Source organism: Lissotriton vulgaris, chromosome 5, assembly GCF_964263255.1.
Source record: "Lissotriton vulgaris chromosome 5, aLisVul1.2, whole genome shotgun sequence".
NCBI classification, from domain to species: Eukaryota; Metazoa; Chordata; class Amphibia; order Caudata; family Salamandridae; genus Lissotriton; species Lissotriton vulgaris.
The window spans coordinates 843,192,016-843,210,890 of record NC_141693.1 but is presented as its reverse complement, the minus strand read 5'-3'; the positions used below and the strand labels follow the sequence as shown (position 1 = coordinate 843,210,890).

At 43.5% G+C, this 18,875-nt stretch overlaps 1 protein-coding gene across 1 annotated transcript in view; it reads right to left on the bottom strand.

Annotated features, from left to right (window-relative positions):
* Nucleotides 1-18,875, bottom strand: part of ARL6 (ARF like GTPase 6) — a 632,324-nt gene that overhangs the window by 256,055 nt on the left and 357,394 nt on the right. Inside the window, exon 4 of the mRNA XM_086922390.1 lies at nt 14,620-14,688. Coding sequence (XP_086778516.1) covers nt 14,620-14,688 — 69 coding nt within the window. The remainder of the gene's footprint in view (nt 1-14,619; nt 14,689-18,875) is intronic.

Below are 18,875 nucleotides of genomic sequence, written 5' to 3'. Positions count from 1 at the left end.
CAACTTGGTGTCATGATCCTCTTTATCATTGCCAGCAATTAGAATATCATCCTGAAAGAAACTAATACCATTCATGTTACCAAACAATCTGTGCATTAGGCGTTGGAAAACAGCCGCGGCTGATGCAAGACCGAATGGCATCCTTATAAATTGGAAACAGCCAAATGGTGTAATGAAGGCTGTTAGGTGCCTAGACTCAGGATCTAAAACTACCTGGTGGTATGCAGCGGAAAGGTCCACTGTGGAAAACCAAGTCGCTCCCCTTAAGGAAGAAACCATTTCATTTATTTTGGGCAAGGGAAAACGTTCAATCACAATATTTTGATTTAGATGGCGTAAATCAATACACAAACGGATTTTTCCGTTGGGCTTCCTCGCTACGACTATTGGACTAATCCACTCCGAAGAGTCTACCTCCTCGATGACACCTTTGGCTAAAAGACCCTGAATTTCCTTCTTAACTTCCTCTCTTATCAAGAGAGGAATAGGCCTAACCCTATGCACTTTAGGCTGTGCGTTGTGTTTGAGCATAATTCTATGCTCAAAGCCCTTAAGCTTGCCTAGCTGACCACTTACAACATTGGTGAATTTATGTCTTAAAATATCTTCTAATTTGCTGCCCTCATCTACAACTAGTACCTTCTCTTTGCTATTCGGATCCAAAATGATATGGAGACTTTTCTGGTCATACCACCCCAGAACAGAAGGTCCTTTTCTTGCAATGTATAATTTGCCTCTGGCCGTTCTGCCTTTAAATATAAAGGTAAGCCATCTGAACCCTAAAAGTTCAATTTTACCACCAGTATAACTTACTGGACTAACATCTGAGGCATTTAATTTATCTCCTATTTTCCGTGTAAAGCTCTTTTTCCATATCTCTTCGTTGACAATCGTATATGGAGACCCCGAGTCCGCATATACCTTAACTTTAACACCACCAAAAGAGACTTCACAGATAGGTTTGCCCACCATCGCTTCATCAGTAAGGTTTAACATGTAATTGCCTTCCTCAGTAATGTTCAACATATAATTCCCTCTAATGTTCTTTACACAACCACTTTCATCATCACTACTTCCATCAACACATTCATCCTCATTCCAAATACATTTGACATTAGTACGTCTGCGACACATTTTGCTGAAATGGCCAATGAGACCACAAATACCACACTTTTTCCGTAAGGCAGGGCATGACTTGTAGTAAGCCATATGCTCTTTGCTACCACAGCGGTAACACTTTTTGTCCTCCAACTTATTATCCATTCCTTGGTTCTTGTAAGGTTGATTAAACCCTTTGTTAAAAGATTGTTTGTTCTGATACTTGGGTGTTCCTTGGATTTTGAAGACAGCCGATGACGCCTTATCAGAATCCTTAACAGTGTCTTTAATCACAGTAGCACATCTTCCCGACATCTCTGATTTCCTCATTATCGCGAGTACATCGTCGAGAGGTGCATCTCCATTAACCCAAAGGCGATCCTGAATAGGAGAATTATCGTTGTGCATCACAAGCTGATCTCGAATAAGTTCGTCGTGTAGATTCCCAAACTTGCAGTCAATGGCCAGTTTTTTAAGGTCATCAATCCATTCGTCTACTAATTCACCCTTTTTTTGTGTTCTTTGGAAGAATTTGTGTCTCACCACACCTATACACACTTTAGGTGCGAAGTATCTATCCATATCAGCAATGGCATTGTCAAATTCATTTGAATCAGCATCAACTAATTTTTGCATACGTGAATATGTTTTTAATCCTTTAGGGCCCAGTGAATGTAAAAGTATTCTTTTCTTTTGCTCTGGTTTCATTTTGGCATTTTCATCAATAGCACAGATGTAATTATTAAAATACTCCTTCCATTCTACCCACTTCATGTCTGGTTGTGATCCAGTAGCCCAAAAGGGTTGTGGGGGGCTAATGACAAAACTTTGTTGAGCCATTATTGTTTCAGAACTATCTTCACTGTGGAGTTGATCCCCAGAATTCATATATGTATATACACAATGCAAGTATTTGAGCAGTAATGTCTTTTAAACCACAACCACAACACTTGGTTGATCAAAAATAGTAAGTGCCCCGACAGTCTCACCTGTTTATCCTTGTCCTTCTCTGTAGATGGAAACGTTATCCAAAGGTGTGAGCCAAAGATGAATAGCGCTGGTTCAATAAAGTTCGTTTTCCTTTTTTTTTTTTTAACTGTCTCGGTGACTGAGCTTCGGTAATAGCGTTTCCCGAGATACTTTCGACCAATCCAAAATGGCCGCCACGCAGGGTCACGCAACGTGACCTAGCGCGATTGCGTCATCACGCGATTATCCATGCGTGCGTGATTGACGTAAGGCATTCCGTGTTGGTCGCGCGTAGTTAGAAAGCGCTTGGAACTCGGCTACTCAATTGAAAGATGCCGGCATGCGCGACCAACCGGAACAAGTAAGTTAATAATTTCTTAAACACAAGGAAAAGAAAAATACATACGAACTAGTCTTTGAATCCGTTCCGCTGAAGGCTCAGGTGAAAGTAGATATAACTCTTCCAAGCAATTTTCTCCTTCTTTTTTTTTTTTTAAAAAAAAAAAAAATAAATAAATCCGAGGTTTTAGATTGCAGGGTGTCGATCCCGATCGTCGCCAATTGTAAAGTAGAGAAGGAGGCTTTGTATCTCATAAGGTTTATTGAGATAAAGGATGAAACAGGTGGAGCCAGGTAGCACAACTTACAGCTGTAGAGGAAAGCTTCAACTGAACACTCATGGAACAAGAATGCAAGAACAGTAATAGACATTCTACAAGGTGCCACGCTCTATAGCGAGCCTTAAAGCAATATACAAGTAATAAGGGAAAAACACAACATAACAGGCATGAGGAGTCCAAAAACGCTCCTGGACATTCAGAGGATCAGAAAGATTCTGGATCAGGAAGGTCTGTTAAAATGAGGAAAGCACCTACTTGTTTCAAGGATTATGTGAGGTTCCCTTTTTAAGTCTGGTATATTTGCTTTTTTTTGCATGTTTGGGGGTTTTGGTGTAATTAAAGATGCAAAGTGCTCACTTTAACGAGAATGCCATTATTCTCTATTCAGTACAGTTTCTACTGCGCATATTTGTAAGGTGATATTACTTACAGATATGCATTATCTGGTTATCATACTTGATTGCATTTTCTTTTTGTATTAGTTTTGTTTATAAGGTGAAAGATGTGTTAGGTTCTGGGTTTAGAACTTTGGGCACATGAGCCACCTTGGCAACCACAGTGTAGGTGGAATGAGAATGTTGGGGAACAGTCTGGAAGTAGCTTGTTGTTGTTTGCTCTGCCGGTCGTATACATGCTACTTCTGCAATACATTGTGAATAACCTACTTAGGAGTCCTGTGTGATTTGGTGATTTTTCAATAGTGTATTGAATTTGGGAAATAGGACGCTATTATTCAAATAATATAGGTGGATATGGCCAATGTTGTCCATTGGTGGCAAGTTTGTTATGTATAGACTATTCTCACATATTTTCAGTTCTGAATTATATATATTTTTTAATATTACTTGTCAATGTAACTAAAAGGCTAGAAAGGATGTTACAATGCATCAAGTATCTATGACACCCCTTCCGTTTGTTATCTTTTTCATGAGCTCACGATAAAAGGGAGGAAGATCAATGGGAGCAATGTTAAGGAGCGGGACACTAACTAAAATGTCACAGATCATAAAAATATATTTTTTCCTCCAGGATTCAAGACCCAAAAAAGTGAACTAGTATTCACACTTGCTGAAAATTATGTCAGTAGTTTGCAAAACAACTGGTCCCAAAGTTAACATCTCAAAGCCTAGTTAATGGGGCCATTAGGCATCTGAAACAGTTACTTTTCCAATTATTCTCCAACGTTAAAGACCAAACATGGGCTACCACTGCTGGGAAAGGACTGTCAAAAACATAAGTCCTTGGGTGAAAGATAAAAAATCCTCATGTTTCTCTTGGGGTGGAAAAGAGATGACACAAGTTCACACAGAGTATTTGCCAGATCAGGGTGATAAAGTTTCAGCATACATTTAGCCGTTTAATGTCACCATTTTGTGACCTGGAAAGCAGATGTTTGATTCTGGAAAGTTGGGCTACAGTTTAACTAAGGTTCCTGTCCATTTTACGCCCTTACAATGACCTTCATGTACACCCCTGTCTAGAAGGCGCTGCTTCTTGCTATGTGGTGTAAATGGCTAGGGAGTGGGGCCACTGTCATCTCCATGCTAAGCAATACAGCTTCAGCTTCCTCCACAACTGGTCACAACAGCACAGGAAAAATATATGGGTACAAAAACAAGTCACAATGGAAGTAGTGATTACAGACTCCTAAGCACTGAAATGTGACTATCCTGTCAAGGAAAAAAGTTGCTACTGTCTCTAACTTCACCTTTACCATCCAGATTTCCGATATGCCAACTGAAGGAGGATCCATATTTCCACAACTCTCATTGCGCTTGTTAACGCTTGAAGGTTACCATTTGACCTTTAGAACAATAAGATTTGTGTATGGACCTTGACAGTGAATGGACAAAGTTATATTGTTAAGAAATGCGAGCTAGAAAAAGCAAGCACTACAATGGTTAACCCAGCATAGTTCCCTAAAATAGGTGCATATATGTGAAAACTTTCAAGGGACCAGAGGAGACATTTCTCAGAGCAAGGTTATCTTAGCAATGGCATGGAGACATCAAAATAAAGTACTGATTTATGTATCCCAGGAGATGGACTATATGATTTTCTACATGTATCTGTTTTATCCAAATCACTTGTTACAGCTCAGTGCATTTCAAAGGGGTCAGGCCTATTACTGCGAACAAGAAACTGCATCAGAGAAGGTCAAAGGAGGTCCAGAGACTTGCACGCTTACAGGAGAGGTACAGCTCTCACCTTTTAACATAGTGAACTGATGCTTGTAGAAACTAGGCATACATTGATTCTCTTCAAGGCAACTTACTTCCTTTATAGTGGAATGCCGTCAAGCAGAAGGCCTTATTGCAGGCCAGCTGTTTATCAAGTTTCAATAGCAGATTTGGGAGACTTTCTCATCTTCCATTATTAAGGGTCTATAAGGGGAGATACCTTCACTGGGTTTATCCGTATACCTCCACTGGGTTTATCTCCTCCGTAGGAGAGGGTTTCTCGCTTGACCCGACATATGAATGGGACAGATTAGAAGGGGTAGTGCTTAGAAGGCTTCTATCCCTCCCCTAGGGTACTATGGTTCACACGATAAGGAGAGAGTCCAATCTGGACTCTTGGAGCCTGATGGTCTTTACTCTAGCCCTGATACATTTCAATATTTTGTAGAGAATGATGAGGTGTTAAAAGTCTTGAAATTGTGTTGGGGGGAGATTCGATGCAGCGAAAGAACTTGGGCAAAGGCTGTTAGAAATAGATTAATTACTCTTAGGAACCTCCATTATATAGAGGTACAATTACATCTCCGTCCCCCTTCCCAGGCAAGCGCGCCTTAAATGAATCAGTTGCTTCGGTGTCCGAATTGAATTACCTTATCTGCGCAAGAAACCCTCCATCAGTTTCACAATCCCTACCTACACTGGGCCAGGACACTGTTTTTCCTTATTTATTGCAGCTACCAGACCTAGGGCTGCGAAATGAAATATTAAGTGTCATGGTGGGTTGCAATCCAATTTATTAATCCCGCCTATACTGGTTCATGGCCAGGATGAGCGAGGTCTCTGCCCCTGCACCCTGAAAGTTAAATGTTCCCTACTGCATATATTGATGGATTGTATCTTTTATCTTGTAAATCGAATTACGTTTTTAAGACCTCTGTTTTTTAAATACGGTGTTGTCCATTGGAGGAAAGCTGTTGACAGAAATGCGTTAACTAGATGTAGCTGTTGGAACTGCTCGGTTTTTACGGTCTGTTAAACAGAGTTTTAATGATGAACTGTAGTGGGTCGGGGTGTTGGGTAGTTAGGATGGGACGTTTTTATGATCTTAATTATCATTTGTTTTTTAGAATGTTTTATGGACAACTGTCTAAATAAATAAACTTACTTTATAGTGCAAATGTATTAAGCAAAGGTGCTCCCAGTTCCCTCTTACTCCCTACTGTGCTGCAAGATCCAGAAAAACAAACATGGCTACAACAACTGAAAAGAAGACAAAGCAGATAGTGGGCTGGACCGGAAATATCACCGTCAGTTTTTCATAAAGCATTCAGAAGCATTTTGTCTGCATGTCCTCATTACAACCGAAATAATATTTGTTATGGTACGGTATTAACACTTACTGACCCTGACGAGATGCTGACGTTTTTTTGCCGATGGGTAACACACTACTCCAAGGATGTTCATCCATGCAAGGGATTGTCATGCGTAACGAAATACAGGCTATCATGCTGTTTATCACACAGTTGTAATTTGGTTTTTAATAATGTATCGTGCAGTTCTGATGTCCAATTGGCATTTATAGGAATTTATAGGAATTTAAGGCAATTTGAATTTTATGGGATGCTTAGGCTATAAGGAACGTGATTAAGTTTTAGGAAATTACAATTAATTATTAGAACATATTGTCTCTCAGTTTTACGACATTTGCAAACATTCGGCAAAAGCAATTGTCGTGAGATTTTATTATATATGGATGTAACAAACGGTCATTCCGTCAAACTGTAAAATAAACTTCATTCACAATTAACTGTATTTCCAACACAGATCAAAAGAATAGAAAATTATGCAGTTACAATTCATGCACTGTGTAGCGGATATGAACATGTCATGAATGGGCATAACACATGTAATATTAATTCCCGATTACCCAAGAGAGTCACTAAGAAGTTTATTACATTTCAGTAACAATAAGGGTATTCTTGTGATGGGGGATCAATATTTGTGGATATCCACTTGGTTATGTTATTGTGAGTTGACTGATTCTGATTCTTAGTTTCAACCATATCAGGTGTTGTTCCTTCAGTTGCTCTTTAAGGGAGATTAGTTATTGGATTATATGAAACTTTGTTGCCTTTTTGGTTCTGAGGGCTAAATGATATTGGAGGATGGAAGGATATGAGTTGCACAGCTATCGCAAATACTGATATATGACACTATTGTTCTTATCATTATGGAGTGGTATTTAGGTAGGTCTAGTCTGCCCTTTCCTATGGTTTCAGGTAGGAATCGCCAGGTCTTCATTATTTTCCAAAGTCTTGCAGCTTGCAATGAGAAGAAGGTACCACTTATAGCAGTTTTGCAAGGTGGTATAATTAGCTTAGGAGGTCAACTAGATTGCAGGTCTCTTATTTGAGTATATCTTAAGTGTCAGATGTAGGAAAGCTGAATCAGAGCTGCTTATTGCCTACCACATAATCCAAGACTCTAGAAAGTAAATGTTCTGGCAATGTGCAGCAAGTGAATGGCTTTTAAAGCAGAGGAGATCTCGCCTCATAGGTTAATGTATAGTTTTCACACTACTATTTTCTGAATTCTTTGTAGGAGTTTCATAAGGAAACCCAGTTATATACACAGTTGGGACATAATAAGAATATGGCTGCCTAGACCTTCTGCCGGAGTTCTAAATGCACGAAGGTACGATTGGTCGATGTGTATGCATGGTAAGAAATTCATGCTTTGTTACTTGGTTAATTTGAGGGTTCATTGAATGGGCAGAGTCCATGATGACTCCAAAGTTTCTTACTTTTGTTGCTATTGATAGATCCCCACATTCCTGGGGCCAAGCTGTCAATTGAAAAAGGATCATAGTCTTTTAAAACTCCATATAAGAAAATATCATTTTTTTATGCAAAACGTTTACGGTGAATTGATTTTATTAGGTATTTAATCACACAGTCTGTCACCTAGTCTTCACCTTTCGCGATTTCTAGGATTTTCCAGTTCTAGGACGGTATGTGTACCATCATCATTTTTATACCATGTGAGATTAAATGATTTCATGTATTCTGGCAGGGAACCAAGGTACACTTTGAAGTGAAATGGGGAATTGATCAGTTGAAATGATCAACCATTGAGGTACTACTGCCTTAATGTTGCATAGTGGGGAAGTGGATGTAGGTTGGTCATGATTTGTCCTAAAGTAGGAGGAGATCCAGTCCATGATGCATCATTTAAAGCCTCTTTCTTTCCAGCTGTTTAGTCTGAAGTTGTGATGCATGGCGATGAAGACTGCAAATAGGTCAAGAAGTAATAGTAATAGTGCTGCGACATGTTGCTATCTATAGTGGTTTTCTGACCATTCCAGAGGGAGAGCATTACATTTTCAGTACATCTTCTTGGGCAAAAAGAGACTTTTGCTGGTCAGATTGCAGGATCTTCCCTTCAAGGAAGTTTGAGATATAGGTGCGCACAAGACACTGTATGGTACTGTGCCAGTTTACATTAAGGAACGTCTGAGACACTATTTGCCCAGGAGCTGCCTACTGTCTTCCGAGGTGAATCTGCTGACCTGTCCACACTTTAGGAAACCAACCTTGAGCGGCACGGACTTTTCAGTCTTGATACCTCAGATTTGGAATGGATTGCCAGAGAGTCTGAGGAAAGAAACCACCCTCCTTGCCTTTCTTCGGAAAAGTCTGAAAACTCTTCTCTTTATACAAGCTTGGCAGTAGCATGTTATTACAGCCCTCAGGTAAGTGTCAAGAGACCAGTGGTAATGGCACGCTATATAAGTGTTATTAAAATAATATAACAGGTGAAGACTGCCCTTCGTAACAGATACAAGGAGTGGGACATTTGAGTTTGACCTGTACTTGTTTGAGTATGCCATGTCAATGTTGCTTTTTTTGTTTTTATAGAGTGACTTGAGCTCGACTGGAAATGTGGCTGTGAATAAGGAATTGTTGATTATGTTCATTGCAGGTATTGAGAAATGTTGTAAGAGTAGGATACATTTTCTTGATGTTTGTAGATCCTATTTAGTGTTTAAAAGCGGATTTTCGCTAGCGGATCTCCCTATTCATATAACTGAAGTTGAAGGATAGACAGTTAAGTCTTTTTCTTCCTTATTATGTCATTACTCGATGGCTCCTTCCATTTTAGTTTTGGGTGTGTGAAAGTTTTGAACAGATCATTTTGTTTAAAGTTTTGCTCGACCAATTGTTCTGCTTGATGATTATTATTTCTTTTAGATTTAACATTGCAGCCAGGTGAGATTCTTGTTATTCCATGTTTAGTTTATTCCAATGCTTTTATGTTGCAACGGACAGTCTACATGTGATAATAAGTTTCACAGGTCACGGGTGAAAGCAATGAGAAGAGTGAGGTTGCATGTTAATGGGTTACATTCTTTTGATCATTACAGTGTCTGGAACCCTGAACATTATTTCCAGTGCATATCCTGGCGTGTGTAGCCATGGAAACGAGTTGACAGAGAATGTGCCCTTCAACACTTGTTATCAAATTTCTCAGTTGGTCTGTCAAACCAAAAATACAGGTAACCAAAGATGCACAGGTTAACATATTTGGTGGATATACCTGATAATGAATCTTGGAGGGTACCTATGAAGGCTCCACTGGTTGCATCTCACGAGCAGCGATACATAGCCTGAAGGTTGCATATCTTAAGTTTTGAAGTTACTTTCAATTCTTTAAATATCAGTGCTCGGACTCATCCCGCCTTCTCATGGCAAATATGTATATTGATTCGACATTCTGGTGTGATTGCATTAAGGAATAGCTGTGTCATCATTAAGCCATGTTTCAGTGATGAAAAACGGACAGGTCTTGAGTCACTTATTAGGGCAAAGACATTTAGTCTATTCTTTACGGTAGAAACACATTAGGAGTCTGTTTGGAAAAGCTTTTAGTTACATCTAAAGACAAAGGCCAGAAAATGCTCTAGACTAGGAGAATGTTGTAATCCCATTCTTCTGGATAATCTTTCAGTTCAGTTTCAGAAATGTTTTCCTGTCGTACCATTATCATATTTTAAATTAAATTCTATGTCAGGACCGGAGGCGAGGATTATGCTATTTTTTCTTCACTTTATTGAATAGCAGCCATTCAAAGAGCTTCACAAAATCACTATTCCCAGAAACCCTAGGGAATAACAAGATTTAAACAATAGAGTGTCCCAGTACAGAATGTCCACATAAGTCCGCCAATCACAGGCCTCCGTGGTAACAATAGTCCTCTGTCAACTTCCATTCCCCCTCTTTCTTCTTAAGTCATGGTTCTTTGTTCTCTAGCTGTAATGCTGTAGTGATTATATTGCTTGCTTTATGCTGTTGTGCTTTATGTTAGCATTGTAATAGAGTCTATCGTGGTCACGTGTTGGCGGTTTGTCTGCCGTTGCGACTGCGGTTTTCCTGCCTCTGCCACCGCATTGAGTTTCACTCAGGTGGTTGTGGCAGGCAGCGCCGCTTCTTGCATTTCCTGGCACGCACCGGCCGTCGGCTGCCGCTCGCCTCATTGGTTTTTTTGTCAGAGAGTAGCCAGTATTTGTTCGGAAGTACTGTTTTCGCCTTACTTCTACCGCATTGTAAATCTTTCGATTTTCCCTCAGCGCGAGTCCGCATCTCGGAGGCGGACTCGCACGCGGCCGTGGGAGTGCTTGCCCTAACGGCCATGACGTAGTGCGGCTCACGGCATTCCTCCGGCTGCTAGAGGTCGCATTGCGTCCTCGGCGGGGGGGAATTTCTGGGATTCCGCGCTGCACTCCCGGAGCTGTCAGCTGTGTCGGAGCCTGCCTTGCCAGCTTCTCACACCCGGTGGGCCTGTGTTATTTTGCGCGCATGTAACGATAGTGAACGCTCTCATTGGAGTCTGTATCTCCAGTCATTAGACAGTGAGTGGCCTTTATTTTGCCACTTGAGGTCTGTTTTCCTGCAGCGCTTAAAACGATCCCGGCGAATCTGTACAGCAGAATTTCCTGCTAGGGCCCAAGAAGCAGGCCACCCTCCTAGAGTTGTTTGGGGCTGTTTGGGCCCAGGGCTTGCCCTTCTCTGGAAAACTGCTCCCCTTGATTTTGGCTGAGACCCAGCCTCCCACAGCCGAGGTAACCCCTCTTCTAGTAGCCCACTTACCTTTGTTGTGTCATCACCGTCTGGCATGGACTCTTACCAGGACAATGACTATGCTGATGACCAGTGGGAGGAGGACCCACTAACGGCACTCCAGTGGGATGAGGACTTTTATGACAAAGTTGATGAGTCCATTTACAAAGCGGTGACACAGGCTCTGGGTCCGTTAGAGGACTGCCTCTCTCGGCACATTGAGCAGGTCTGTGAGAAGTTAGCCAGGATTGCACAGCCCACCCCGGCCATCCCGGTCCCGAGCGTCTCCACCGCCACTCCTGAGACTAACGCCACCAACGCTGACCCGCAGGCCCCCCCAGCCAAACACCCTGAGGAGGCAGGGGTTGAAGGCGTTGGGTCGCTTATTTCCCCAGACAACCTCTCCGCCTGGGCCCAGCGCGTGATAGTGTTCCTTGGGAAAGTGAACTGTGTTATCAACACGGAGCGGCGACGGTCCCTGTTGATTAAGGTGGACCCAAAGCTTGGGGATCTTGCCAACTCTGAGGCTGGCGCCGTTGCTAGGGGCGGCCTCTTTAGGGATCCTTTTCTCCGAAAGCTTGGACGTTTCGTAAACACCTTTACATCTTTAGATAAGGCTCAGCCCTCCATTAAGAAGGTTTTTCACCCCTGGGTTTTCAGAGGGGCTGGCCGAGGCAGGGGCCGCTCGTCCGGCGGTCCAAATCAGACTAGAGGACAAGGCTCCAGGGGCGGGCAATACCAGGGTCAAGCAAGCTTCGGAAACTTCTATCCGACAAGAGGACGTCGTGGGAAGAACAGAGGCAGATTGCAGAACTTTCCACCTCAGAAATGTGAGGAAAATGTGTTTTTTGGACAGTTTTTTAGGTTTGCAAGGGATTCTGGGTAACAGAACCTGGTGAAAGCCAGTCAAGTCACCCCATCCTGGATTCCCCAGGGTGTCTAGTTTTCAAAAGTGTATAGGTTTGCTAGGTTTCTCTAGGTGCCGGCAGAGCTAGGGTTCAAAAACTACAGCTAGGCACAAAATAGGGTAATTTTTCATTGTGAAATTGTGATGTGTATCCGTTGCGTTTTGAGCCGTTTCCTGTCGTGGGCACTATGCCCACCCACACTAGTGAGGTACCATTTTTATCGGGAGACTTAGGGTAATTCAGATTTGTAAAGTAAATGTTATTACCTATTGACTATCGATGCATTTCTGCCTTCCAAATGAAAGACTATGTGTAAAAAAGAAGGCATTTTGAAAAACGACCGATAATTCTCATGCTAGTATGAGTATTTCCAATTTCGGAAATGTGCAAATATCTACTGTTTCTTAACTCTATATTTTTTTCCCATTTCAGAAATCCATAGGTGTCTTTCATACCGATTTTTAGATGTATACACTTTCCCAGAATAATTGCTATGTACCCGGTACATAATAAAAAAACAATGCAAGTCGCTGCTCAGTTTTTGGCGCTGGGTTCGTCGGGTTCTTGGTCAACCTACAAGTCCTATATATCCTAACAACCAGTAAGGTTCAGTGGATGTAACGGTATATTGCTTTTAAATAGCTGTCATAATTAGAAGAAGTTACAAGTGCAAACGTAGACACAAAAGGCTGTTTTTTTCAATTTTTCCTATATTTAACTGTTAGTTTCTATAAAGAAACCTTGAAGGATCTACATAAATGACCCATTGCTGAATTCAGAATGTTGTCTACTTTTTAAACATGTATAGCTTTCCAGGATCCATAATTGCTTTCATACCCATTTCTACCAATAACTGGAAGGAGGTTGAATAGCAACAATAGGCTATGCCCCAGAAAAATGCCAAACCTGTGTAAAAAATGTTGGTTTTCTGACAAAAGTTTGTAATGCCCTAAAAGCTGGTAAAATGGTGATTTCAGCCTCACAAGCCCTTTTTTGATACCATTTGCAGGGAAAAAACAGACGCTTTCATTTTGAGCAGTTTTTTCCCATTTTTCCCCCCAAAAACAAACATTTAGCTGTATTTTGTCTAATATCCCGGTCCCCTCCAGGGGAATCCACAAACCCTGGGTACCTTTAGAATCTCCATGATGTTGGAAGAAAAGGACGCAAATTTGGTGTGGATACCTATGTAGACAAAAAGTTACAGGGGCCTAAGCGTGAACTCCCCCAAGTAGCCCAAAGAAGGCTTAGCACAGGTGTGGAGGGGGGGGGGGTGGACTAGCAGCGAAGGGGTTAGTTCACTCACTGGTGTATGTTGTACTAATAAACAGTGTGGATTCCAAAAATTGTTGCAATAACTACCATCCATTTATCCTCACTTTGTAGTCCTTTTCCTTTTCCCATCTACTGCACAAACGAGCACTACTCTTTCACACCCCTTTCTTTTCAGCAACCTCTTGATTGATATACACTGGGTAATGTCTTTACCTTTTCTATTTATTTATGAAAAAGACACGATGTACCCTAAAGAAAAACAGTAAGCGTCTTTTCCTTTTCCAGGTGCATATTTGATTGTTATTTTGTCATGTATTAATTACCATGTGCTGATTCCTTCATGTATTAAATTGTATTTGAATTCTAAACCTCATTTGCTTGATGCACGCTAAAGGAGTCTAGAACCATCTGGTATTTATATTAACTTAGTTACTGCAGCATGGATTATTGGAACGATTGTCCCACCTCAGTATCTCCTTGAAAAGTGTTTGAAGGCTCCTGATGTATTAAACCTTTTTGTTGCTATTTGTGTACCAGGCGCATTCCAAAAGTCGCCCTTGCTGAGAGATGAGAGCACTTATACCACGTGTACTTACCTCACCTCTCGGCGCTCATTTTCTATCCCTTTCTCTGCTTGCTTCTGTCTCCTGGTTAATGATAGGAGGAGAGAGCAGGAAGCTCTCAAGAGGCAATGGACTGCATGGTGAGAGGAGCGATGAAGCAGTAAGGTCAAAAAGGTAGATGGGATGTCCTGGTACATTTCGCCTCGAATCTGGAGATAGTTGTGGGTCATGTTTGTTCACTGCAAGGCCCTGTTATATCTTGTGAGAACAAGCCTGTTGCCTGTAGAAAGTGGAAAGTTCTGATATGAAGCTAATAGAATAGCGGGTGGAAACAGAGAAAAAGTGAGACTGAGGTCAACAGTGTTGCCATCACCGTTTTTGATCTTGGTTAAAACTAATGCTCAAGCAAAGAAATTCTGTGGATATTTTCTTGCGAACCTTTGAAGGTTGTTTGCAGTATAATGGTAATATAGCATTCCCAAGTCTGTTGACTACTTAGCCACATGCTTTCTTAACCAAATGGACAAAAATAATGTTTTAGAGTCTACAATGTCTGTATGAATGAGCAGCATGTTTGCTGGTAAAAGTGGCAATGTACACAGAAATAAATAAACAAAAAACGCTTTGATCGCAAGGTCCAATGTAACCAACCCTCTTTTCAAATGCATTCTCAAGAAGTAATGAAAGTGTAGAAAATGTATTTAGCAATTATTTTTATTTATTAAAGACAAGCCCGTGTTATTTCCAATTTGCATGAAAACAATCATTTATACTATTCTTGTTTCATGGACCACCATTTTACTGTGAGGCTTATTTATGTAAACTATACTTCACACGTACATTACAACATCTGCACAAAGAAACTTCAAACATATAACCAAAATGCTTACTTGTAGTAGTGTTCCCAAAGACTTCTGTATCTGCCTTGACCAGACATATCAAACACTGTAAAAGACAAACTGTACAAGAGAAAAGATATCAGATTTGTATAAAAAGAGGCTCTTCGCCCAAATAATAGGTTCAGCTGTCACAAACAAGTTGATCAGTGATATCTACAACTGAACCTAAATGTGTTTTAGTACAAATCACATGCATTATACAACTTCTGTGATAAAATGTTACACCTTCTCCATAAAGGCATGTTTAGTGTTCCATAAAAAAGAAAAATATATAATATTCCTAAACAATAATTTTCAATAGATAAACGGAACTAGGTTGGTGCTACTGTGCTAACAAATATATTGTAGAAAGGTTTGTTCTTCGGACAGGTACAATTGTTCGAGCAAATCTTGGTGAACTTTAAATATCTTTTAAATAGGACGCACATTTTTAGGATTTACTTAACTATGTCCCAGATTGAAGCCCAATCAGCTTGGGAAAGGAGTGGCAGTATAGCAGAATATATATAAATTATAGGACCAGGTATTAAAACTCCAGTACATCAAAATGACACCATTATCAGCTAAATTGCACATTATAAAATGCCTCAAATATTGGATTCATCACAAATAAAAAAAAGAAGGCCTCAATTCAAACAGTAGTCTTTAAGGTCCAGCTAAAAAAAACATGAGTTGTGCTTGCCAACATAAAGAAAGAGAACGGTTGCAAGAAATGTTTGCTATGGCTGGTGATCTAGGACTTCGAAACAAGAGTGGTGCTTCAATATGTACTCGGGAGCTTCGTCTAATGAGACAGGGTAATGACTTCTATATGGGGTCTGCATCCGAGCCTCAATAATTGGCTTAGTTTTCAATTTCGTTTTCGAAAGAACCCAGCTCATCACACTGTAATATGCCGTAAATATAACCCCAGCCCACTGCACTTCACTGCACAGACACAGGGACACTGACATACTGAATCTTAGGGACTCTTACCCAAAACCACTGCACTGCACCCGAAGTTAACTGTAACTGAGAGCAATGCATCATAGGAACACTAGTCCAACACACAGCTCTCCGTCATAGTGACATCAACCCTGCAAGATGTACTCCTAATCTACAGATTTGAGTCAGAACTTATTTTAACAAGCATTGACAAAGCCAATAGGTCTCACCTATGTGAGATCTAATTGCTTTTTTGGAGTGCAGTGGTGTGGGATTGTGTGGCATAATGTGCGGTGGAGTGGAGTCGCATTGTGTGGTGTGGAGTGTTATTGAGTGGGCGCACAGATAGATGTAAATGTGGCTACTATTAGTGAGCATAGAAAGGTTGTATTTGACCCGACAGAGCTGAAATTGGGCTGTGGTATCTTTTTTCTGCAGCATTATCTAGCACCTGAAAAACACATGTTATTTCTTTATTTACAGTTTCTTAAATAGTACCACACTGCTCTGTAAGGAGCCAGTGGTCTTTAGGAAATGAGATAATGGAGGGGGAGATTGCTTTGCGAGACGAGTCTCTGTGGTAAAACTGCTGACTCCCCTTCCAGGAGTTAGGGTTGTGACCCCAATGCCTCCACACCACAACACATTGTGATCCAGGGCTAACTGGCTTACTTTAATTTGCCTCAGTTCCCATATACATTTAAGAGCACTTACAAAAAGATAGATGCGTGCATGAAGAGGTTATAATAAACAACTTACATTTTATTATATCCAAAAGCTATGTGAAAAGCAGAAAGCCTGCATACTGAGACGACGTGCTGCTCACTTTTGGGTCCAGATAAAATGGGCTGTGTTGAGCAGTCATCCAGCGAGGGCCGGATGAGAGCAGAAATGGGGTATTGAAGAACAAAAAGCAGCAGTAATGCAAGACACGCCTTTCGCCACTGTGAATTTACAAAGCCCATCCCTGGCAGCCCTGGGAGGAGTAGATGAATTCTTCAAGCCGCTTTAAATAGTTTTCTGACTGAGGCTGACGTGGGAAGTCGGGGATGTGCTGTAACCTGCAGGTTCAAGGCCGCAAACATGATTGTGTATAGAATAGAATATTTTAAATATATTCATTCACAACACAGAATGGTCTGTCGTCCGTCTTACAGAATTGCTTTTAATTTACCCTTTTTAGGTTTCGACCTGGCCGTAGGCCTGCGAAGCAGGGCTACGCCCAGGCGAAAACTTTTGTTTACAGTATGGGGGACTTGAATCCGCCCCTTCTACCATTGGCTAGCTCCATAAATGGAGGCTAGCCATTGGAAGACATCAGTGTCAATCACTTTCTCCCGGTCAGAACGCGAATCGTGGGCGTTTCTGATTCTTTTTTTAAGTCCCGCCCCTTGATGACGTGTGTCCCGGGCCGCGCTGTGATTGGCTGCCAGCCCGGGACACCCCCGTGACGTCATTCCCCGGGCCGCGCTGTGATTGGCTGCCGGCCCGGGACCTGACTTGTCTATCCGTGGCTGCCAGCTGGTAATTTCAGGATTTTGACAGGTTAGTATTGGTTTTCTGGGGGTGTAGAAAGCACCGGGTATAGAGGTGTAGAGGGTACCGTAGCGAAGCAGAGCATCCCCGAGAGGGAAGCAGGAGGCGGGAGGCTTGGTGCAAGATATTGCTGGCAAAAGAGTAAGGGCTCAGACTCGGGCTGGAGATAGGGGCGAATAGCGAAGAAGCCGTACTCACAGTTGCTCCCGGCCGCCCCCAGCTTCTCCAGTCTCAGGTCCGGTTTCCTAAATCGCTGTTCAAGGCACCCAGAGTTCTCATTTACTAGCCATCGTGTTCCGCTTGGTACGGCACTCCTGTGACTGCGACTATGAATCGATGAAGCTGTCCGTGGCCCTTTTTCACCCTCCCACCAGCCAGAGCACCTTCACATCCGAACGCTCCTCTCGCCCGTTGTCCGTGGCCCTCTCCCTCCCGCCCGCCCACTGTCCGTGGCCCTCTCCCTCCCACCCGCCCACTGTCCGTGGCCCTCTCCCTCCCACCCGCCCACTGTCCGTGGCCCTTTCCCTCGCGCCCGCCCACTGTCCGTGGCCCTTTCCCTCCCGCCCGCCCACTGTCCGTGGCCCTTTCCCTCCCGCCCGCCCAATGTCCGTGGCCCTTTCCCTCCCGCCCGCCCAATGTCCGTGGCCCTTTCCCTCCCGCCCGCCTACTGTCCGTGGCCCTTTTTCACCCTCCCACCCGCCCTATCCCAACCCCAGCCAGAGCACCTTCACATCAAACGCTCCTCTCGCCCGTTGTCCGTGGCCCTTTCCCTCCCGCCCGCCCACTGTCCGTGGCCCTTTCCCTCCCGCCCGCCTACTGTCCGTGGTCCTTTTTCACCCTCCCACCCGCCCTATCCCAACTCCAGCCAGAGCACCTTCACATCAAACGCTCCTCTCGCCCGTTGTCCGTGGCCCTCTCTCTCCCGCCCGCACACTGTCCGTGGCCCTCTCCCTCCCGCCCGCACACTGTCCATGGCCCTTTTTCACCCGCCCTATCCCAACCCCAGCCAGAGCACCTTCACATCAAACCCTCCTCTCGCCCGCACACTGTCCGTGGCCCTCTCCCTCCCGCCCGCACACTGTCCGTGGCCCCCTCCCGCCCGCACACTGTCCGTGGCCCTCTCCCTCCCGCCCGCACACTGTCCGTGGCCCTCTCCCTCCCGCCCGCACACTGTCCGTGGCCCTTTTTCACCCGCCCTATCCCAACCCCAACCAGAGCACCTTCACATCAAACGCTGCCTTATCTGGGTTTAAAATGCGGCAGGGGAGGGCGTGGCCAAGATGGCGGGGTGAGCGGACGCTTCTTCCCGCAGCTCCTCCGGCCCGACTAGGCCCGAGCCCTTTTTTGTTAGCTTCTCTCCCCCCGCTGAAGCTCAGCGGCTGAGAGACGGGCAGCGGAGACCCTGGGGCACACATTGATGCTACTTTGGCCCCGATCGCTCCGGCAGGAGCACGCTAAGAGACCGATAGCCGGACAGTGGAGCGCCTTGGAGGCGGAGCAGAACGGAGCGCTGTCCGGATGCCTCGGCTGGGGCCTGGTGCTGATGTCTGGCGATCTGGAGTGGAGCTCGCCCCGGTACTCGACGGGGATCGTCAGAGAGACAATTGCTGTGACATTGCTGTGACATCGCTGAGCGAGGACCCTGCCGTGTGATCGTGGTGGGGCTTGGACTTGCGGTGGTGGCCTCTCACGTTGTGTGGGCCCCGGCCCCTGGCCAATTGGCGACAGTGCTTAGGATTGGAGCCAGGTCTACTGTTTCTCTTCGCTAGCTGGACGGCCCTGGATAG